The 24,037-nt window shown below is 41.2% G+C and overlaps 1 protein-coding gene across 2 annotated transcripts; it reads left to right on the top strand.

Annotated features, from left to right (window-relative positions):
* The first annotated feature begins 401 nt into the window (after window positions 1-401).
* Window positions 402-24,023, top strand: trpm6 (transient receptor potential cation channel, subfamily M, member 6). 2 transcript variants are annotated; one of them, XM_038702775.1, is made up of 40 exons: window positions 402-461; window positions 2,772-2,851; window positions 3,090-3,128; window positions 3,737-3,926; window positions 4,224-4,437; window positions 4,791-4,915; window positions 5,015-5,186; window positions 5,289-5,463; window positions 5,788-5,911; window positions 5,994-6,066; window positions 6,388-6,488; window positions 6,598-6,732; window positions 7,437-7,484; window positions 8,013-8,147; window positions 8,277-8,402; window positions 8,716-8,987; window positions 9,222-9,450; window positions 10,919-11,071; window positions 11,195-11,350; window positions 11,493-11,621; window positions 11,782-12,033; window positions 12,125-12,299; window positions 13,783-13,897; window positions 13,993-14,189; window positions 14,282-14,414; window positions 14,982-15,411; window positions 19,100-19,796; window positions 20,063-20,160; window positions 20,266-20,356; window positions 20,648-20,694; window positions 20,817-20,881; window positions 20,978-21,003; window positions 21,123-21,173; window positions 21,338-21,403; window positions 21,536-21,828; window positions 21,942-22,024; window positions 22,114-22,319; window positions 22,403-22,454; window positions 22,586-22,698; window positions 23,431-24,023. In XM_038702775.1, the coding sequence occupies exons 1-40, from the start codon at window positions 459-461 to the stop codon at window positions 23,523-23,525; spliced, it is 5,964 nt and encodes a 1,987-aa protein (XP_038558703.1). In that variant the 5' UTR covers window positions 402-458; the 3' UTR covers window positions 23,526-24,023. The 2 variants fall into 2 exon arrangements, with proteins under 2 accessions (XP_038558703.1, XP_038558702.1); XM_038702774.1 differs by lacking the exon at window positions 402-461 and adding an exon at window positions 2,407-2,634.
* The last annotated feature ends 14 nt before the right edge of the window (window positions 24,024-24,037 follow it).

Genomic DNA, 24,037 nt, shown 5'->3' with positions numbered 1-24,037 from the left:
CAATAAACACCAATTACACAATCATGTTTTGTCTTAAATTGGATGTGTTGTATATATGAAAATTAATCTTCCACTGTCCTGATAGAGCATGTACACTTAGATGTGGTCCAAAACCCCCTATATAATTTGAATATCAATTTTCAGTCAAATTAAAGTTATTGCCTACTTTCACTGATTACCATTCCCACATCTCCCTCCCTGTGGACTAGGACCAGGATGGGGGACTCTATATTATCACTTCCATTTGTTAATAGACCTGGATCTGTCTGAAGGAGGCCATGAACTCCTCAAGGCTTCTGGGAAAGGCTGTGGCTGCCCTTTGGACCGGCGGCTGATAAAAGGGCAGACAGTCAGTGCTTGTCACGGGTGTAATGATGAAATGGTGGGATTAGACTCAAGATACATGTAGACTCATGACTTACATGTGAATTACAGGTGTTTAACTTAAGTGTACAGCTATGGTAAGTTAACTTATGTACTAACGTTAATATTTATGTGATGTACTGAAGAGCCCAGCGTGTTTGTACAAACAGCTCCGCTATTTATACCTATTATAACGTGTGAAGCTATTTATCACCACTTAGGCTATTGCCGTTAGCTAATACAGCTAATGTTATCAAAGTTTACATTTGTTTGCAACATTGTAATTTAGCTAAATGTCACAGATTAGTAAAACCAGTTTCCTCAGCTTTGTATTTAAATATCGTCTCCAGCATGCACTTTAGATAAATAATATCTTTCTACAGTGCGTTATGTTATATTTAATTGGATAGCCTAATCAACGTTACTGACTTTATTGTAACCTTAATATTTCACATCTGTCGGTTTTCGCGGCTGTTACGTTTCATCGTTTTGATCAACTTGAAATCACCAATAATGGAAACGCAGTTGAGAGCTCAAAGGACTGAACCCACCATTACCATATGCCATTACAGGCATAGTTGGGACCGTCGTAAAAGTGCGATAGCCTGGCCTACGACTCATTTCAATCTTGCATAATTTCTTTGTTTTTCACTAACACTAAAATCTCAAACCACTGCCATTATAGAAAGTGACAGCCCATAAACATTTAATTCACACATGAGTTTGTAAATAAAAATCCTCCATCAATCACCCATTTCCTTAATTATGCACATTTCAAGGTTGTAATTTCAGTAGCTTGCTATAATATATTGACATCAAACCACCACTCACAGGTATTTGACATCCTCTCATAACTTTCTCAGCTGTAAGTTTGTGAAAAGGCCCTTAGAAAATCCCTTAACATTATTATCAACACTAAAGTATGCACACTTCAAGGTTTTAATTTCAGTAGCTTGTTCACTTATGAATAAACTGACATTAAACCACTTCTCATGTGTCTTGGAACACTTCTCACCACTCTCACAACTCTATTAGTTTATTGGAAAGCCCTTAGGAAATCCCTTAACACCATTATCGGTGTCATGATGCCTAACATATGTCCCTTTCAAGGAGGTGTTTTTAATAGCTTGCTCATTTCTGAATATATTGACACCAAATCACTTCTCATCTGTCTTGTTCATCCTCTCACAAATTGACGTGAAGCTCTGACACGGAGCTATTTAAGGTAATAGCTGTAAACAAGCTACAAATGGCAAACTAATAGCAAATTAAACTAACTTAACCCTGGTGTTAACTTACATGACTTATTAATTACTTAGCTAACATAACGTTACTTGCTGAGTAAAAGCTACTAGGACTCTGGTTCTTCTGCAGTATGTATTTAACCTACATTTTGTGAAACTTTATATTTTGTCTGCACAGCATTTCAGAGGAAAACAATGTATGTTTGTAACTCTGTATCTGATGATTAACTACCAGATAATGATTTTACCCGATAACCTCATTAAATATAGTGCATGGCATAGGCTAGTCATCAGAAACAATGTTACAGCTGTGAAGCTGACAAGTCAAGAGAGGTTACAGTTTCTTGTGAATGTCCTGATAGAAACAGAGTTATTATGTTACACAATGCAATATTTTATCTGTTTGAATAATTGTCAATTCTAATAAGGGAAGTTTCATGCAGAACTGCCTCACATGTTTGCCCACCTCTTTAATTATGGAATAATATTAACAGACGCTTTTGCTATACATCTGCATAACTAACCATATGAATACATGCCCATATAGAGCAAAGGATATTAAATTAGTACTTTAGTTGATTCAATGTTTCATTGTTAGTCATGTGGCAATTATAAAATTGCCGCTGCAGCACATGATAAACTAATGAGGTTTATTGTCTATAAATCAGCCACACTTCAGGACCTTGTTTAGTGTTTGCACAGTCTGACCCAGAGAGGGAGCACTCCAGCTCCCAGCCATGTTTACGAATCGCAGGAAGGGGATGTGTGTATGTTTTTCCTACCAACAATGCTTTACTGAGTGAGGCCATTGTTAAATTTGTCTGGGAAATGGAGCACAGGAGCAGGCTAGACCTTGAAAAACCAGGCAAAGCATGAAAAAAAGACTTCTGTGAAGTTCAATGGGAGGTTGACTGTTATATCTCACATCCCGTAAATGTTGAGTGTAGTTCAGGTTCCTGTGACGGGGAGTTAGTTCCCTGTGGGCATGTAGGCTGCTGCCAGCAGTGCAATGCGCTTCACTGAGAAGGTCACTGATTACATTTCTTTTCAGGGACAGTGTGTTTTCTTGCTGGAAGATGAGTTTGACAATGCATTTGAAAATATAGTGCTTAGCTGCTCCAGGATCTGTTTACTGTAAGTAAATATGTTCTCTTTTTATCCCAGTCACGAAAGTCTTGGATTGAGGAAACCTTCTTCAAGAGAGAGTGTGTGAAGTTTATCCCTTCTTCTCGGGACCTACACAGGTAAACTGGAATCAGATTACATTGATGAGCTTCCAAAAAAGTGTTCAAAGTACACATTTTTATGATTCTCAGAAGAAATACAGAATGGTTTGATTTATTAGTACGTAGTATAACATTAACAGCAGTGGTTAGAAAGAAAGATTTTCTGAGCGAAAAACTATTTGGAAGTCAGCCCTTCCTTCCAGGAATAGAAATTGCGTGGATTCTTTGATAATGTGTTATTTCCTGTTTCTTACAGATGTATTCCAGTATGCCAAGTATGCCAAAACTTGATCAGGTATAATTTATTAATTGTGTGTTTGTCTTCATACCATCCTCAAACACATTACATTCACCTCCTATGCCCTACCCCCCATTCCAGTGAAGCTCTTGTTTTATTATTGTGGTGATTTACGTATGTGTCACTTTTCCTACACCGTTTATTTCACTATTTACCCCTTTTCGTTTTTTTTTGTTTCTCTCATGTCTTGTTGATGCCATTACATATTTAGAATGGAAGTAATTGTTTTACTGTGTGACATCCTGGCTTAAGGAAAGTAGTAAGGTCTTTTATTTTGTTAATATCCATGTATAAAAACATAAGGGAAGGAGGTTATCAACAGTGTGGGAGGTTGATTGAATGAGAGATGTGTGTGAATTTTGTGGGCTGAAAAATTATGAACAACTGAACATAGAGACGTCTACCCAAGGACAAAGGGAGGTGAAGAGGAAGGGAGGGAGACAGGAACAGGGGGATTAATTGTAGCCTGGCTTAAATAGGTCAGGTGGAGGCCTGTCAGGTGCCTGTGTGTGATTTATACCAATAACAACCCTATCTTGATTTTGAGGTGCTCTGGTTTTCCTCCCTTCACCTGCTATACTTATATTAATGTTTCCATTGGCCAGATGTTGTTGTGGCTGCCTGATGGGGGAGCACACTTGGCAAGAGTCCCCTCCCACTATATCCCTTTATCCTGGTCCTGGACAGGACATGGAAGAGAACTGGTCCATAGAGCTCCATACCAAAGCCAGTCCCACCAATGCCTATGGGACCATAGACTTTCAGGACACAGCCACACGCGTCTGCCGGGCTAAGGTCAGTGAGCTAACTGTACAGTATATGTATTTCTAAGCCAAAGGAAAATAATTTTGTTTTGCACCATTATCATACCTAGTTTTTATTGCTTTTGTCCCATTTTCTACGGTAAATGTTTGTCCGGGAGGGACAAAGACAGAGATTTGGATTTTGATGGTTGTATAAACAAGCTTTGGTTTGCTATGATGAAAGATATCTACTTCAAGCGGTACTAACAAAACAGTCTCACTAGCAGTGCCTGAGAAGGGAGCGCAAAGAGCCTTTCAACCCCTAACAATACATATGTTTCCTGTCCAGTATGTTCGTGTGGCTGTGGACTCGAAACCAGAGGTGCTGCTCCAACTGATGCTGAGGGAGTGGCAGATGGAGAGACCCAAGCTATTACTCATCGTCCAGGGAGGCTCAGAAAACTTCACCCTGCCCCCTAAAGTCAAGCAGGCCTTCAGCAAAGGGCTGATCACTGCTGCTGTCAGCACGGGGGCATGGATACTCACTGATGGCATTAATACAGGTAGGTGTTACAAATGGTTTTAAAACCTGTGTGTGTACTGATCTCCAGTTACCAGAAGGTAAAATATTGAATAGCATGTACATTTCTGTATGACATGCTGTTATAAAAATACCTCCTGTTCATTTTCTTGCGCTGTGTAAACTCAAGTAGGCTGTTAATTTGTAAGGATGCCAATCCATTAATTTCCAATGTCCCTGGGTCTAATCTGTGGGGCGTACCGGCATGCTACATCCATTTGTTTGCAGTTGCACAAAGACTAATTTAATGGCAGTCTTAAGTCAGCTGAATTCTTTATTTATACTGCTGAATTGTATATTTGCTTTGCATTTAGCTGCTCTTTACATATTTTCTAGGTGTGTCTAAGTATGTGGGTGAGGCAGTTAAAACATTTGGGGGCCACGACCTGAGGAAGAGAAACACAGTCGGCATCACACCATGGGGAGTCATCGACAACAACGTGGACCTTATAGGTAGAGACGTGAGTACTAAAATCTTATGTATTGTTCAATGAGATTACATCTTACAAATGCCAGTGTCTCCTGGTTGGCTCTTGACGTGACTTTCACTCATGGTTCAGGTGTTCAGGCCCTACCAGCCACTGGGGAACCCTTTGAGCAAGAGGGCCTGTCTTAATGGTTTCCACTCCCACTTTCTGTTGGTGGATGATGGAACGCTGGGAAAACATGGCTGCCAGCAAGGCCTCAGGAGGAAGCTGGAGAAACACATCCAACTACAGAAGATACACCCTCGTGAGTCAAGTCAAGCGTTTCTGTGCGATATATATGGGAGGTGAGAAAATCAGCGGGGTTTGATGTGACTGATGTGATCTCTCCCCCCCTTCTTGACTGAAGGACTGAACCAAGGAGTGCCTGTGGTGTGTGTGGTGGTGGAGGGAGGCCCTGCCATTGTGTCCACAGTGTTGGACTATGTTAGCAGTGTGCCCCCTGTGCCAGTGTTTGTGTTCGAGGGGTCGGGCAGGGCCGCTGACCTGCTCGCCTTCTTACACAAGCAGACTGCTCATGACAGGTATGTATGTTAAAATGGTAAATGTACTTCTACTAATGTGTAGTGCTTTACACTAAATGTCACATTCACACACTGATGGCAGATACAAAGTGCCATCTGCTCATCAGAAACGAATTAATCATACTCGCACAGTCTTCGGGAGGAAATTGGGGTTCAGTATCTTGCCCAAGGACACTTAATCACTCTCTGTGTAGAAGGTGTGATGAATGTACCCAGCTGTGTAAAATGAATCTGTTTAGTTCGAAAGTGTTGTTGTACCTTATGTAACTGTTTAATACGCAGATTTGACAAAGGTATAACTTACCTGTCCACTAAATGTTTTAGGCAGTTGGATGCTGACATTAAAGAGGACTTCCTTGTCAGGATTGGAGATGTGTTTGGAGTAGAGAGAGCAGAAGCCTCTCAGCTCTACAGTCTCCTCTTGCAGTGTATGGATCACAGGCAGTCTGTAAGTAAAACACCATTTGGGAATGTGTTAGGATTGAGCACATGGACTTCTCACACCACTTCAATATGTCTTTGAACAACAGATAACCATCTATGACTCAGAGTCAGAGGACCAAATGGCACCTGATGCAGCCATTTTGACAACTACTCTTAAGGGTACTTATTTTATTCCTCTTGGTTGTGATATTTTTCACTGCAGACATTTTTACACATCATAGCAGGAAACACACAGGTGTGATTGATTAACAATCGTAGTTTATCGGTTCCAGGCTTGTTATTAGGCAAGCACGGCAAGACTTAGTGGTGCACTTGAATGGAACAACAATCATTAATGTTAGACATGTGCTTTTCCTGCTATGACAAGTTGAAATGTCAGCCGGGACAAAGGTGTGTTATAGTCTAGGAAATGTGTGTTATAGTCTAGCAATGCACAATATAAGTTCTGTTTGTGTGTTATTTGTTCTGTATAATGAACAGGAACCAAGGCCACTCCTGCAGAGCAGCTGAGTATGGCTCTAGCCTGGGACAGGGCTGACATTGCACAGAAAAATGTCCTGGTGTACGGACAGCATTGGCAGGTGCATCTGCAAGCTGTGGTGTAATTATATGGCATTAGTGCACATAAGAATTCATTCTCAAAATCTTCATAGTTGTTATGTAATCATAATAATTGTGTGCTGAATGTAGGTGGGGTCGTTGGAGCAGGCCATGCTGGATGCTCTGGTGATGGACCGGGTCAGTTTTGTCAAACTACTGATTGACAATGGCATGACTATGAGCCGCTTCCTCACTGTGGATCGCCTTGAGGAGCTCTATAACACGGTACTGTATTATAATATATTATTATGTATTAGAATATATTTAAGTATCTACTGCTAATGTTTACGACACTCCATCTCCTTCATATTTTGTTATTTTGTTATTTTGTATTTGTCTCATTGGTTAAGAATAGAAATGCAGCAATGAAGTAAATAAAAAAAAATGCTATTAGTAAAATATCTTGTTAGAAAATATTTTCTCCCCACAGTACTTCTGTTTGTTTTGTTTAGCTGGACTGTTTCCTCTTTTGTTTCTCCTTGGCTCGCACTTTGCTACACAAACAGAAGAAATTCACTTCTTTTGTTTGTGACACTTGAAGCAGAAATTCCAAAACTCTGGCTTTGACTGAAATCACAATAATGCGCTGTAAGTGTTTTGCACCAATAAATTCTGCGGTCAATTGCATTCAGGGTATTTTCCCAGTTGTTTTAGGATGCTTTTGAGATCACAAAACTCTTTGTCGTAAGTATACTCACACTTGGCTTTCTCCACGCTGCCTTAATCTTTTGTGTATTAAAGCCTGTTTACTTATTCATAACTCTGGGATAATAAGTCCCCCTAATAAACGAGCGAAGGATCCCAGAACTGTGTATGCAATATGCAACTGTGTTAAAAAGCAGATTTTGTTTTTGATCTGATTTGGTTTTTGGTGTTTTCCGTCTACTTGTCTATTCTCTCTGAACAAAAATTTCCCTCCACAATCGCAGGGGCAGACGGGCCGCTTCCTCCACCACCTTGTTGAAGATGCGAAACAGGTGATTAGTGAAAATGTTACACCGTTACACTGCAGACAACACTGTTTACTCAGACATTATTGGCTTTTACACAGGATATTGAGTAGAGCTGCATTTTTTACACTATATATAAATGTAAATGCTCCGTATTTGTATGTAAATGTAAATGCTCCGTACTTGTATGTAAATGTAAATGCTCCGTACTTGTATAGCGCCTTTCTAGTCTTTTCGACCACTCAAAGTGCTTTTACACTACATCTGTATTCACCAGTCACACACATTCATACACTGAGCCTAAGTGCTCAGACAGAAAGTAACTGCCGCCAGGGGGCAATTCGGGGTTCAGTATCTTGCCCAAGGACACTTCGACATGCAACCTGGGGGAGCGGGGATTGGACCGCCAACCTTCCGAGTAACGGCCAACCCGCTCTATATCCTGAGCCACAGGACTTAGATACTGTTTTTTATTTACTGTAGCAGCCATATCTACCACATATAGTTAATGTGTATTTACTCTGTGTGTGTGTGTGTGTGCGTGTGTGTGTGTAGACTTCTCTTCCCATAGGTTACCGTCTTTCTCTCATTGACATGGGCCTGGTGATAGAATACCTTATAGGAGGAGCGTACCGCAGCACCTACACACGGAAAAACTTTAGAGCTGCCTACAGCCGCCTGCAGGACAAAGTGAGCAGTGATCATTAGAAAATATCCTATAAACCTATATATCCTATATATCTTTTGTTTTTGAAATCCTAATTATGCTTGACCTTTTTCACAAATAATGCATTCTCCTCGTTGTTACGGTGTGTACAGGGGGGTAGACGGGACAGTTCCACCTCCTTGTCCAAACAGAGACGGGGATTAATACCAAATTCTAAGATGGGCAGGAGTCGCCAGGACCTGCCTTTCTGTAGAACTGCTCAGCCCTACAAACCCAAGGTTGGTGTGTGATTTTTTTAAATTATGCATTACATGCTGGAAAAAAATCTCTAGTCCTGTATACCTCTTTCATTTTATAGCCATGTTACTCTTTTAAGTAGACACCTTTTAGATCTCAAAGGCAGCCCTAACTTCTTTAAAATAGCCTTGTATAACATTTTATTTTTACATTACAAAACGTGTTGTCATTTTGCCCTTCTTTCTCCCCTTTTTTCCTTTTTTTCTCACTTTATTTTTTTTCCTTGTGCCATTTCTCCTTTATTTCCATTCCATTGTCGATTCTTTTGTCCACACATTTTACTTTTCCATCTAGGAGCAAGATGTGTCACCCGGGAGCAGTCGAGAGATCACGTTCAGCCGTGGCCTTCCCGATGCTCCACTGCTGGTTCCCTTTAACTTCAATGACCTGTTTGTGTGGGCTGTGCTTCATCAACGTCAGCCGATGGCACTGTTCCTGTGGCAGCACGGCGAGGAAGCGCTTGCACGTGCCACTGTGGCCTGCAAGCTTTACCGCTCCATGGCCTCTGAGGCACGGCAGAGCAGTATGGACGACAACATTGCAGAGCAATTCAAGACATACTCGCTGTGAGTGTATATATGTTACTCTGTGTGTTGTCAGTAGTCAACATATGGGGACATTTGCAACCTAAAAAAGGTTTGTATTAGCCGTAACAGCAGTTATTTGTTTGTTGCAGTACTGGTGAGTTTTGGTGTGTGTGTATATACAGTATATATATATATATATAAATCATGGACTTTATGAAATTGTTTCAATGAAAACCTGCATGATTGCATGTCTCTCCTGTGTCTGCGTCTTAGTGAGTTTGGTCAGCTGGCGGTGGATGTGTTAGACTGTGCATTTCGTCAGAATGAGCAGATGGCCATGAAGCTGTTGACTTCAGAGATGGAGGCATGGAGCCACTTTACCTGTCTGCAGATGGCCGTCTCCTCATGTCATAGACCATTCGTCTCACACTCCTGCACTCAGACCCTCCTCACAGATCTCTGGACTGGCCCACTCAACATGAGAAAAAACTCAGTTTTGAAGGTAAACAAGGTAGAAGGTCATGATAGATTTATTTATCATTTTACAACACACGGTTGTATAAAAAGGTTTTGTAGTTGCCTTTATTCTACTCACAAAAACAAATGTTTATTATATACAGTAGTATAATAAAACTATTTTACATAGTGAGAGGGCTGAGGATGAATTAGTAGTCTGGGGAAAGAAGCTGCTCTGGTGTCTGGTGGTATGACAGTGAATACTTCCATACCTCTGGCCAGATGTCAGCTGGGCGATCAGGCTGTGGCTGTCTTTTAGTGTCCATTGGGTTCTGCGCAGGCACTTCACCTCACTGATGTAACTGATTCTTGGTAAATGGGTACCAGTGATTTTCTGAGTGGTTTGAATCACCCACTACAGAGCCCTCCTGTCCTGGGCCGTGCTCATCCTACGTCAGTTTGTAATGTTTCCAGTCCAGTCTATTGCTACTCTGTAAAAGTTATTAAGAACTTGGCATGGGAATTTTGCCTTCTTAAGTTTCCTTAAGAAACTGACAACGTTCCTGAGCTTTCTTTACCAGCGTGGAGATGTGAGATGATCATGTCAGGTTCTCTGTGATGCTGGTTTCACATGCTGGTAAAGATGAGGGAATAGCAGTCTCTGATTTCCTGTTGCTGAGTTTTGTTTTTCTGAGACCGGACATTAGCCAGGAATAGCCTTAGGTCCGACCTGGGCTATCTTAGCACTTATCCCAGTTCGCTTGGGTGACGTTTAGTCTGTTTGGTCTGGTTGTCTGGACGGGAGATGCCGTTAGCAGTGATCATCTCAAGGTCTGCTTCACTCAGTCCAATCCCTGTACATCCTTTTTGACATTGATGAGTGAATTTCTGTCACAAGTAATATGTGCTAATACAAAACCCCAAAACAGATTAAAACAAAAATTTTGTGAAGTTTAAGGAGTTTGCATGCAACGCATTTGCCATGGTAAATACACTGTAAACACTGCAAGAGTTGTCACATTGACCTGATAAAATTCATATTATGTTTGAATATATAACCCCTGTAAAGTCTCTGATTGTGTTATAAATATTTTCTTGTCTTATGTATAATTCATTTGTGTCACTATAAAAAGACAAATGAATATATATACACTATTCTCAGTACTCCTAGCGTCCCTTTCACAATACTTTAAGCTGATGATAAACAGAGCAACTTTTAGAGCAATCGTGCAGGTAACGTTGCCATCAATGGTAATGAGTAAAGATTACTATCGTAATCCCCTTCCCCTACCACTCTGCCACCAGTCCCGCACCGCCGCTATCCGTTCAAAACATAGTCGGACTTGCCACTAGCAAGATTGCCAACATTGCCCTAAAAATGTTGCCCCTTGTATTATCAGCTTTAGTAATTTGATTCAATGTAAACTTAAAAATATTGCTTAATTAAACATATGTTTGATGGTTTCCTTGTCTTTCTGGATGTACAGGCTTACATGACACACTCTTTCTTTCAGATAGTTTTGAGCCTTCTTCTGCCCCCTGCCATCTTGCTACTGGAGTTTAAAAGCAAAGCTGAAATGTGCCATGTTCCACAATTCCATGAGGCAATGCTGTTTGGACTGGACTCTGTGAAGTCAGGACCAACCCCTGAGGGAGCTAATCACGCGGTAAAGTGCCAGTAGTGCACTTATCCAGCACTGTTTTATTTAAACTGGAACTGGAATCCTAATAGTTGTACGTCTCTTGTCTTGTCTTCCATTCTCTTCTCTTGTCCTGCTCTACTCTCATAGGTCAGTCAGGATGCAGAGCGAGGCCTGTCTTTCCATGACAAATGCCCGTGTCCCGTGTCAGAAACTGTATCTTCTATGACCATGCATTGTCTGTCCTGGGTCAAAAGAATCTATGAATTCTACACAGCTCCTGTTGTCAAGTTCTGGTTTCACACAGTAGGTGTTATGTGTGTTGTTATACTGAAAACACATTACACAGATTGGATGAGAGTACGTCCTTGTCTTTGATGCAGCATGTTTGATATTTAATGTATGTTTTTCTAATTGTTCTGTATCTCTGTCTCTGTTTCCACTTCAGATGTCCTACTTGGCCTTTCTGATGTTATTTTCGTACGTTGTACTAGTGGAGATGGGGGATCAACCCAGTGTTCAGGAGTGGCTGGTCATAGCTTACATCTTGTCCACTGCAGTGGAGAAAACCAGAGAGGTGAGAGAGCCAGTAGAGAGACTTGTTATCTTATTTATTTCTCTTCTTTCCCATTTGAAATTATTTAACTATTTATGTGCATTTGCTACATACATTTTCTACAGCTTTATGCTACATAACAAAAAAAATCTAAATATATACCTTTACTATACTTTATAAGGTACTAATGTCCGAGCCGAGGAATCTGAGCCAGAAGCTGAAGATTTGGTTTTCAGAGTACTGGAATGTATCAGATTTCATAGCCGTCCTACTCTTCCTGGCTGGACTGGCAATGCGTTGGTTTGCTAATCCCTACCGGACGGCAGGACGCATCAGTTACTGTCTGGACATCATCTTCTGGTTCGTCAGGGTGATGGATCTGCTAGCTGTCAATCAGCATGCTGGCCCTTACCTCACCATGATCACTAAAATGGTGGGTAGAGACTGCACACTACTTGTTGGAGAGAAAGTGGAAAAGTGTTTTTTTTTAGTCACCTCTTTCTCCTCCCTCTGTGTCTACTCAGACCAGTAACATGTTCTTCATAGTGGTGATGATGGCAATAGTGCTGCTGAGCTTTGGTGTGTCCAGGAAGGCCATCCTTTCACCAAATGAGGAGCCGTCCTGGAGCCTAGCTCGAGACGTAGTCTTCCAGCCCTACTGGATGATCTTTGGAGAGGTCTATGCATCAGAGATATATGGTTAGTAGTTCAACAGAAATACTTATTAACTAGTGATAATTTAACACAGTCAAAGTTAGGTGACTTTGGCCTTGAGTTTCTTAGAGGAGGTGGAGGTGCATCAAGGTCAACTTGCCACTTGAGAAGACACATTCAGATCAGGTAAAGTAAAAAGTTAAAGCAAAGTGAATCATATAACTGGTGGAAAATCCATGTCGGTCATTCAGTCATTCAATCAATCAGTGTCACCTCATTTTAAGTGATACTTGTTTGAGAAGTGATGCTTCACCTTTCAATTAATATGTGTGTTATTAATTGCAGGCTAAAGGTGACTGGGGTGATTATCCTTATTGTTTCAGGACTCTGGTAACTTTAATGCAGCGGTTTATGCGTGTTGATATGTGTACAACATATACTGTAGATGCCATGGGACTGTAAAGTTTTGGTATAATGGCTAAAGTAATTTAAATTAAATGCTTTAGTTGAGGCTCTGTTTTACAATACGATATGTCTGTCCTGCACATCATGTGTCAAATCATGTCCCCAGTGAAAGTTTAGAATGGTATATAAAAGAGGTCATATTATGCTTTTTGGCTTATTCCCTTTCCTTTATTGTGTTATTTACCTTTTTTGTGGATGTAATAGGTTTGCAAAGTCCACCCCAAAGGGAGTTACCATCTCCCACAGAAAACACTGCTCCTGAACTGCATAAAGAGCAGCCTGATTGGAGTTCAGCCTTTACTTCTGTAACCTATCTACCACTATGTAACACGAGCCATAATGCTCGCCTAGCGACTACTCAGGCACGCCCTCAAAAACTGAGCTGCAGCACACATAGTGACAAGATGTCCGCCCGCTGCCTCCTCTCACCCCCCACCCTCCCTACCGAACATTAGACACCCTCAAAGATTGTGTTATGAAAGACTGATTTGTTACAAATTACCACTTACCACTGTTTTACCAGTCTAGGTTGCAAAGCTGGTTAAGGTTGTTATTCTAGTGTCTCAGGATTACACTTGGTCTCGAACATGTATGGTTGAACCGAAGCCACAGTTACTGGCTGAAGCGGTGGGTTTTCAGATCATACTACCTTGTTTGTTAGCATCTGATTGGCTAGTAGTCCGTACTAGGTACAGTGCACGTGCAAGTCCAAACAAAATAATAGAATAGATGTGAGATGCCTCTCTCAGCAGCTAAAATGGAGCGTATGGTGTTTTTTTTGGTGAAAATGAAACCATGTAAACCTTCTGGTATTCTGGTACAACCCCTAAATAAAATTATGATCCTGAAAATTAGCATCATATGACCTTTCTGACATTTCTACATTCAGGCTGAAAGTATTTGTGGCATTAAAGAGGTAAAGAGATTGGTAAAGGTTCATATAACTTATTTTCAAGATGTACAAGAGCTAAAACATTTTACAGTGTATTCCTGTATTACTGTTAATGGAGCTATTGATTGCCGCTGATGTATGGTCTGTGTGTGTGTTTGTGTATGTTAACAGCATGTGACGACGATAATCCATGTCCTCCTGCTTCCTTTATCACGCCATTCCTCCAGGCTGTCTATATGTTCTTCCAGTATATTATCATGGTCAACGTTCTCATTGCGTTTTTTAAGTAAGCATCTTTATAAAAGAAATTCTGAATACAATTTTTTACAATGGAGGGTTATAAAGACTACCTTTGAATGAACATTGTCTTCTCAATAACAGCAACATCTACTTTGACATGGCATCAACATCAAATAAGTTGTGGAAGTACAATCGTTATCGCTACATAATGACCTATCAGGAGAGGCCGTGGCTGCCACCACCCCTTATCCTCGTCAGTCACATGAGCCTAGGTTTGAGTGCCATGTACAGGAAATGTAGTGGAGATGCTGAGCGGGAGGAGCGAGGCTCTGGACTTAGTAAGTATCGCAGTGTGTATGTGTGTAGTTACAAAACTAATTTAGCAGTTGTCTATACACATCTTACAAGTCACATCTCCCATCTTTACCAGAGCTCTACCTGGGCCATGAGGATCGCAAAAAACTCCATGAGTTTGAGGAGAAATGTGTGCAGGCCTACTTCCATGAGAAGAGTGAAGGTCTCCACAGCAGTCAAATCAACAGGATCAGAGCCACAGCTGAGAGGTTGTATTTGTATTAACCAGAAGTGTAGGATGTGGAATTGAAGGGACTGTTCAGAATTTGTGTTATCTGAGAGGATGACCTACCAGGGCCTCTTCCCTCTCCTGCAAAATCACAATTTCTAGTACATACTAGATAATCAGGTATTTAAGTTGATGTTAGTCCTGAGATGATAGCTGATTCTCAATAAACTCATGGCTGTTCAAAAATGGCCCTTTTTTCTAACTAAAATAATAATAAATAATAAAACTAAAAAATAATAGATTAATGAAGTGAATAGTGATACTGTTAATGTATTTTTAGAAAAAAAATAGTAAATATGGTTTACATTGTCCCACAATCTGGCAAGAATGTGGCTTTACACGTCTGTGTATCTTTTTTTGATGGTGTAGTCTGTTATTTTAAATGTGACTGTGTTATAAAGTATTATACAGAATGTCATAATTGTGTAAAGTCTCCTATCAGTGGCATTAAAAAGTCAGTCACATTGTGACATTGGTATGAGCTTATAGGTGACTGCATTGACTGTTGTAAATGTTATTTAATTGTTTTATATTTTTCTTCCACTAGAGTCGAAGAGATGTGCATGATGGTTGGGGAGGTCTCAGAGAAGGTCATATTCATTCAGGACGGCCTGTCGGAGTTGGACTGTCAGCTGGGTCAACTCCAGGACCTTTCGGCACTGGCCGTGGACACCCTGACTCTGCTCTCTGCTTCTGACAGCCTACACCAGGAGGAGGCACGCCTGGCTCAATGTCGACCCATCACAGCGTCCCAGCACATCCTCTCTCACAGCTGTAGCCTACCGCATAGAAGTGGAGCAGACTGTGATGTACTTAATATGCGTCGAGTGATGGCAAAGTCGTGTAAAAGTACCCCGCCTTCTTTGCTGAAGGGCTGCACTGTGGTGACGAGTAGAGTGGCATCACAGGAGTGCCATGTCGGAGCCAGGGGGGGCAGGGGAAGAAGACAAGGCGAGGGAGAGGAAGGAACAAAGGAGGTACTTAGTGTTTTCTTTTAATGCTGTTCATTTCAGTTCAGTTCAATTTTATTTATATAGCGCCAAATCACAACAACAGTTATCTCAGAGCTCTTTTCATAAAAGAGCAGGTCTAGACCGTACTACCGCCCTACAATTCCCACCAAGAACCAATCAAGCACTGGGCGACAGAGGCAAGGAAAAACTTCCTTTTAAGAGGCAGAAACCCGGTTGGGGGTGTGAGAGAGAGAGAGAGAGAGAGAGAGAGAGAGAGAGCAACAGAGAGAGAGGGGAGAGGGGGCAGAGAGACAGAGAGAGCGGGATAGAAGGCAGCCTACACAGTATACACAGACAGTAAAGGTGATATTGCTATAGACTAAATGAAAAATGGTACAGATATTTATAGTAGTGTTAATGATAATAATCATAATGTTTATGACTATAATAACAATAGGACTAGTAACAATTGTGGTAGCAGAGGGTGTTGAGCATGAACATGGGGACAGCAGGTGACTCGCAACCACAGATCCAGACTCCACAGCTCCAGAGCCAGAAACACCTGCGGGAAGTGATAGGAGGAGAGAGGAGAGGGACGAGAAAGTACAAGACTACTGGAAAGGGGAGTTAGTAACATGCATTAATGGGATGAGGTGGCATACAGAGGGAGAGAAAGTAGAGGAGAGAGGAGCTCAGTGCGTCATGGGAAATCCCCCGGCAGTCTAGGCCTATAGCAGCATAACTAAGGAATGGTTCAGAACTCACCTGAGCCAGCCCTAACTATAAGCTTTATCAAAGAGGAAAGTCTTAAGCCTACTCTTAAATGTGGAGATGGTTTCTGCCTCCTGAGCCCAAACTCAAACCTGGTTCCACAGGAGAGGAGCTTGATAGCTGAACGCTCTTGCTCCTAGTCTACTTTTGGAGACTCTAGGAACCACAAGTAACCCTGCATTCTGGGAGCGCAGTGCTCTGGTGGGGTAGTAAGGTACTATGAGCTCTTTAAGATAAGATGGTGCCTGACCATTAAGAGCTTTGTAGGTAAGAAGAATGATTTTAAATTCTATTCTGGATTTTACTGGAAGCCAATGCAGAGAAGCTAAGACAGGAGAAATGTGATCTCTATTCCTGGTTCCTGTCAGAACACGTGCTGCAGCATTCTGGATCAGCTGAAGAGTCTTAATGGACTTTTTCGAGCAGCCTGATAATAGGGAATTGCAGTAATCCAGCCTAGAAGTAACAGACTAGTTTTTCTGCATCATTTTTAGACAGGATGTTCCTGATTTTCGCAATATTACGTAGGTGAAAAAAGGCGGTCCTTGAAATTTGCTTAATGTGAGACTTAAACGACATTTCCTGATCAAAGATAATTCCAAGATTCCTCACGGTGTTGCTGGAGGCCAGGGCGATGCCATCAAGGGAAACTACAGTGGGTACGGAAAGTATTCAGACCCCTTTAAATTTTTCACTCTTTGTTTCATTGCAGCCATTTTCCAAAAATTAAAAAAGTTCATTTTATTTCTCAGTAATGTACACTCAGCACCCCATCTTGACAGAAAAAAAACAGAAATGTAGAAATTTTTGCAAATTTATTAAAAAAGAAAAACTGAAATATCACATGGTCATAAGTATTCAGACCCTTTGCCGTGACACTCATATTTAACTCAGGTGCTGTCTATTTCTTCTGATCATCCTTGAGATGGTTCTACACCTTCATTTGAGTCCAGCTGTGTTTGATTATACTGATTGGACTTGATTAGGAAAGCCACACACCTGTCTATATAAGACCTTGCAGCTCACAGTGCATGTCAGAGCAAATGAGAATCATGAGGTCAAAGGAACTGCCTGAAGAGCTCAGAGACAGAATTGTGGCAAGGCACAGATCTGGCCAAGGTTACAAAAAAATTTCTGCTGCACTTAAGGTTCCTAAGAGCATAGTGGCCTCCATAATCCTCAAATGGAAGACGTTTGGGACGACCAGAACCCTTCCTAGAGCTGGCCGTCCGGCCAAACTGAGCTATCGGGGGAGAAGAGCCTTGGTGAGAGAGGTAAAGAAGAACCCAAAGGTCACTGTGGCTGAGCTCCAGAGATGCAGTCGGGAGATGGGAGAAAGTTGTTGTAAGTCAACCATCACTGCAGCAATCCACCAGTCAGGGCTTTATGGCAGAGTGGCCCGACGGAAGCCTCTCCTCAGTGCAAGACACATGAAAGCCCGCATGGAGTTTGCTAAAAAACACCTGAAGGACTCCAAGATGGTGATAAATAAGATCCTCTGGTCTGATGAGACCAAGATAGAACTTTTTGGCCTTAATTCTAAGCGGTATGTGTGGAGAAAACCAGGCACTGCTCATCACCTGTCCAATACAGTCTCAACAGTGAAGCATGGTGGTGGCAGCATCATGCTGTGGGGGTGTTTTTCAGCTGCAGGGACAGGACGACTGGTTGCAATCGAGGGAAAGATGAATGCGGCCAAGTACAGGGATATCCTGGACGAAAACCTTTTCCAGAGTGCTCTGGACCTCAGACTGGGCCGAAGGTTTACCTTCCAACAAGACAATGACCCTAAGCACACCGCTAAAATAACGAAGGAGTGGCTTCACAACAACTCCGTGGCTGTTCTTGAATGGCCCAGCCAGAGCCCTGACTTAAACCCAATTGAGCATCTCTGGAGAGACCTGAAAATGGCTGTCCACCAACGTTTACCATCCAACCTGACAGAACTGGAGAGGATCTGCAAGGAGGAATGGCAGAGGATACCCAAATCCAGATGTGAAAAACTTATTGCATCTTTCCCAAAACAACTCATGGCTGTATTAGATCAAAAGGGTGCTTCTACTAAATACTGAGCAAAGGGTCTGAATACTTATGACCATGTGATATTTCAGTTTTTCTTTTTTAATAAATTTGCAAAAATTTCTACATTTCTGTTTTTTTCTGTCAAGATGGGGTGCTGAGTGTACATTACTGAGAAATAAAATGAACTTTTTTAATTTTTGGAAAATGGCTGCAATGAAACAAAGAGTGAAAAATTTAAAGGGGTCTGAATACTTTCCGTACCCACTGTATATCTTTAGATAATGCGTCACAGAGGTGCTTGGGCCCCAGAACAATAACTTCAGTTTTATCTGAGTTTAACATTAGAAAATTACAGGTCATCCAGGTTTTAACATCCTGAAGGCACATTTGAAGTTTAGCTAACTGATTAGTTTCATCTTGTTTGATCGATAGATATAACTGAGTATCATCTGCATAACAATGAAAGTTTATGGAATATTTCCTGATAATATTGCCTAAAGGAAGCATATATAAAGTGAACAGGATTGGTCTGAGGACAGATCCTTGTGGAACTCCATGACTAACTTTGGCGTGCATGGAGGACTCATCGTTAACATGTACAAACTGAAATCGTTCTGATATATAGGACTTAAACCAGCTTAGAGCGGTTCCTATAATGCCAATGAAGTGGTCCAGTCTCTGCAATAGGATGTCATTTCAAAATGATAGCTGTTAAAAAAAAGAAGAATGAGGATGATCCAAACCTGACCTTTGATCGGAGCCAAGCTAAAAGAGAATTTTCTTACAGAGACTCATGAAGTATCATGTCATCATTTTAATATCTAGAATTGTCTCTCAGCTTCATAACAATAAAAACTACCACATAATAACTTCTTCTACAGTGTAAACTATTTTGCTTAACAAATGTTTTTTCCACCAGGATTCACAGGCAGCTACTGTTGATTATCCCAGTGATAATTGGCTTGGAGTTTCTAGACCTGCTTCCCATGCTTCCCTCTCTCACTTTTACGGAGGCGGAGTTCCTCTCGGTGGTTTCAGGGATCAGACACCCTGTCACTCATGTGGACCGTCCCGCTGCGGGTCTCCTCTTTCTCCCAGAGGTGTGGAGTCACCACATTATAAACTCTTGACAGGTGACCCATTCCTGTATCCTAGTCAGAAAACTTCGATGGAAGAGGAGGAAGAAGTGGAGGAAGAAGAAGAGGAGGAAGAAGAGGAAGAGCATGAGGAAGATAAGGCACAGGAACAACTGTCTAATATAGTATCCAGAGCCTCTAGCAACGCTGTCCTTCTGTCTGACCCTCGAGACATCTCTGAGGGTTTGGTAAATCCTGCCTTTTCTCAGGATGACAGCCAACCAAGTTCTCTGTCCAGACCTTCCAGCCAATGGGGAAGACCTGTGAAATCCCACAGGTGGGCGTGTCTGTCCAGAGACCGTCCCTACGGCCACTGCAGGTCTCTGTCATCCAGTGTGGAGAACATTTTTTTCTCTGGCGCACCCCTGAGTCCAATGAGGGGATCATTTTCTTCTCTTAACGAACTATTGAACAAAGAGAGTTTGTCTGATGGGAGGAGTTTAAGGGACAACACATCGCTATGTTGCAGCAGGAGCAGAGGTATTATTGTAGTTTGTAATGCATGGGTTAGAAAACATAATTATTTGTTGATTTTTAGTTGATGATTTAAAAAAATCATGTTTGAAAAAGTATTATAACTGGCCATTTATAAAAACATGTATTATTCAGATGTGCAGCATTCATTTCTTCATGTCTGTCCCTGCATATAATCAAAAATAACTATATCTCTACTTTTGTGTACTAAATCTTCGTTTTTTCTTATCATGCAGCCACACTTTCTAACAGATGTGTTTTTGCTTTTGCAGAGTGGTCCAAGTCCTCTGACTTCAGTCAAGTCTTAGACAGCAGGGGCAAAAACCAGAACAGGAAGACAGTGAAGATACAAGAGAGCAGTCCAGATACTGTAAAGTTCTTCAGACAATCCTATTGAATATTACATGGGTCAAAACATTGAAACGCTGCTAATTGTTTTCTTTTTTATTCTATGACTCTCTACCTAACCACACAGTCCCATTTGTCTGATGCTTGCTGGAAAAGGCGCCGGAGATTGAGAGGAGAATCTACATGTTGGTCAGCTTCAACCAGCCTCAGTCAGCTCAGTAAGGACCTACAGTGCTATTTAAATAAACAGTGCTATTAGTAATTAATAAAACTGTAAGCATACCTTATTCCTTTGAACCTGAATGCACAGTGGCACCAGAAGGCAAATGACAAGATGGAGAATGTGAGAATAATAAATGTCCTATTTGGCCTGTCTGAATGTAATATGTAATAAACCCAGCATATAAATAAAGAGAAAAGGAACAGTGACCTAATAAAATGTGCAAGTTGCTTACGGTACTAGTTTTGTTTGAAAGATTTAATAATTGAAATGATCAATGTTGTTTCAGATTTCGAATCAGTGGATTTGATGCAGAAGCAAGTGTTTTCCTATCAGGTAAATCTGTGGCAAAGTGGGCAATATATTGTGGTAATTGTGGAAATATTGAAGACATATGAGATATTGAGTGTACAATATGTTTGTGAGATTTGTCTGATTATGTTTGCATTGGCCCTCAGGATATGTGGAGCCCCACTCATTCAGTATGGAACAGTTGGGCCAGATCCATGAGTCGTAGGTCTTCGTAAGTCTGCCTTTCTTTTGGCCTCCCCTAATATCCATGAATTATGAACAGCTGAACATTGTAATATATATTTTTTTCTCTCTGTTTCTGTTGCAGTTTACAGAGTGGGATTACCCCTGAAGGTATTTCTAAACATACAGTTTGGATACATTTCCTATAAAAAAATTATTATTATAATTATTATCATTATTTTGAGATTTACTGTATATGTATTTTCCTTTTCCTTTTTTGCTTGCTGCAGCAAAGAGTCCCTTATTCCAGTCCACTGACAATTTGTATCCGCACTATTCAGGTATTAAGGGTCGCATACAGAAAATTTTGATCAGTTGTGGCTATCAACATTTTTGTGGTGCTCTAGAGATTTTTCTGCCTGGAATTGTCCATTGTGCACCTGTTTTTTTACTTATATTTTACCTCCTGTGTAATTGTGACCATGTTGCATTCGTGTGTTAACAGCTATGGAGAGAAACAATCTGATGAGACTGGCTCACACCATTCCCTTCACTCCTGTTTCCATTATGGGTAACTTTTGTGTTTGGTGTCACAGTCACCTTATTGTATGTTTATTACTGTTGTTTTACTTTGCAAAATGTATCTCTTGTATTTCTCTCCATCTCTTTCCATGCTCTTCACACTGACATCTTAATTCTGCAGGAGGTGAAGAGGTGAGCATCTACTCTTTGGAGGAAGTGACCTCTGACACTGAATCTGGCACGGTCTCCTCCTGGTCGTCACGAGGCCTTTCTGCCATGCTGCAGCCACTTTCCAGTGAAGAGGGCTCTCTGGATGGGGGTCTCCGGCGTGGCAGCAGGGTGCTCTGTACTTGGGCAGAACGGGACGTGCTCAGACCTGGTCTTGTATATATTGTCAAAGCCTTCAAACCAGAGGTGGTTCGTGCCTGGCAGAGGTACTTCCATGGCAGCACGGCACTGCAACTTTGTTTAAGGGTAAGTGTACCAAATGTGAAGTGCACATACATTACATATTTTATTCCATATTTACAATAAAAGCTTTCTATAGTTTTAACTTTATGATCAACTTCTCTTTGGCTTCCCTAAAGGAAATCCAGCAGCAGAGAGCTGCCCAGAAGATGATGCAAGTGTTCAACCAAGTCAAACCTGATGATATGCACCACTCGCCAAGGTGCGTATGTGAGTGTTACCAGTGTTTTCACTGGTATATGCATCTGTGTGTGACTTTGCGTGTATTAATTGTCTTTTTCTCTTCAACAGGTTTTTAGATGTATCGCTGGTCCTCTGGCATTCGAATGGCCAGTGGCTGACTATCGAGAGCAACATGTCTGGTGACTTCAGGAAGTACAACAACAACACGGGAGAAGAGATCTCCCCCTGCTGTTCTCTAGAAGAAATGCTACTAGCATTCTCCCACTGGACATATGAGTACTCAGGAAGAGAGCTTCTGGTGCTCGATATACAAGGTAGATTCCTTTACACACATGTGAGTTGTTGAGTTTGTATCTACCTATCTGTCTTTCTTTCTTTTCTGTGTTTTTCTTGACAGGAGTAGGAGAGGCTCTGACCGATCCAACGGTCATTATGGCAGACGATCAAAGGTACACTAATTAGCCACACATCAAAGTTATTAATTAAACCCAGTTTCAGCCATTTTTCCACTCTGATTTCAGAACTCCAAATGGTCTCAACTATATGTTAGTAAAACAGCGTTTTTTTCACCCTTTTGCAGCAGTAACAGGGGTGAGATGCTTTTTGGTCCTGATAACCTTGGAGATGCTGCCATCAGCGGTTTCCTGCAAAAACACTCTTGTGGGTCCTGCTGCCACAGACTGGGCCTAGCAGGTCAGTATTGCTGTGTGTGTGTATGAGAGAGAGAGACGTTAACGTTACTTGAATAATACGTTTTTTTGTCTAAACCAATATGTGATTTGCATTGCTTAGGGTTTTTTGTCATCATTGTTTTTTTTCTGGTGCGTGTATGTGCATAATGTATTCGAATGTCACCTCTGTGTCGTCACTCAGGAGGCCAACGTTGGCTCTGAGATTATTCCCCAACAACTTCAAATGAAGACAACACACACCAACAGCCAGCTAATTAAGCCGCGAGTGTTCGTTTATTTCTATAACAACAGTAGTGTTTGAGGCATGGGGGTGGGCCCTGCTTTGTGCGTTGTGCTCCACGGCCTTTGATTACGTATTAATCATGTCTTTGTGCTGGCGATGTGCTGCTGAGACATTAGCTTTGATTAGCTATTAATTAACGTCTCTGGGTAGGCACGATACTGGCATCTAGAGGATAGCTGCTCGGAAAGAAACTGTGCTCAAAAACAAACAAGCCCAGCAAACAAATACACAAACACAAACATTCAGACACAGTTGTTTTGATATTTCAAAGGTGCGTTGTGTTTCCTCTTCCTCTTCTTGTGTCCTCTCCAAAATTTCTTCAACAAATCAAACCAAATAATTCATGCAGGATGCATGGACTTCCTCCCAGGCCTGTCAGTATTCTCTTTCTTGTGGTAATGACTGTCTTATTGGAGCGACATATTGCTAACTGATGTTTCTGTTGTTCAGATTTAAGGATGTATCCAGACAGCTACGAGAACAGCAGCGAAAAAGAGTTTACATCGGGGGAAGAAGAACAGGAGGACGATGAAACTAGCATATAACCTTTCACCCAGGAAGTAGGGGAAACACATGTACTGAGACACTTCTGCCCTAACACTCATGTTCTCACAAAATACTCTCTTGGTGTCCTGCAACATCCCTGATTGCTTTGCAGTGGAAACCGGAATATAGAAGAGTCTTTGACTGGACACTAGAGATTTAATTACTATAATTTGAACAAAGGATGCTAATATATTCTTTCAGTATATTAAGTAAATACTGTCAGGAGGAAAGGAGTGTTGCAGATTATTTTTTATAAAAAAGGGTTTATATCATTAAGCTGTATCTCATAAATCATAAGAGGAAATGCAGTAGTAACATATTTCTTTTTCAAGACTTCACAAAAGTCTAAATGACTATTTTTTGCACTTTATCTTTAAATATTTTGATATTGAGACAGTGAAAATTACTGTTAATTAACATACACATATACATTATGGGTTAATGTCGCAAGGATAAAATTGTTTCATGTTTGGCTAAAATAAAATTTGAAAATCTAACTATGTGTAAGTGT

The sequence above is a fragment of the Micropterus salmoides genome, unplaced genomic scaffold, assembly GCF_014851395.1.
Source record: "Micropterus salmoides isolate LMB-PRFRI ecotype aquatic unplaced genomic scaffold, ASM1485139v1 Ms_hic_scaffold_7, whole genome shotgun sequence".
In the NCBI taxonomy this organism is placed as follows: Eukaryota; Metazoa; Chordata; class Actinopteri; order Centrarchiformes; family Centrarchidae; genus Micropterus; species Micropterus salmoides.
This window is presented reverse-complemented; position numbering and strand designations above follow the sequence as displayed.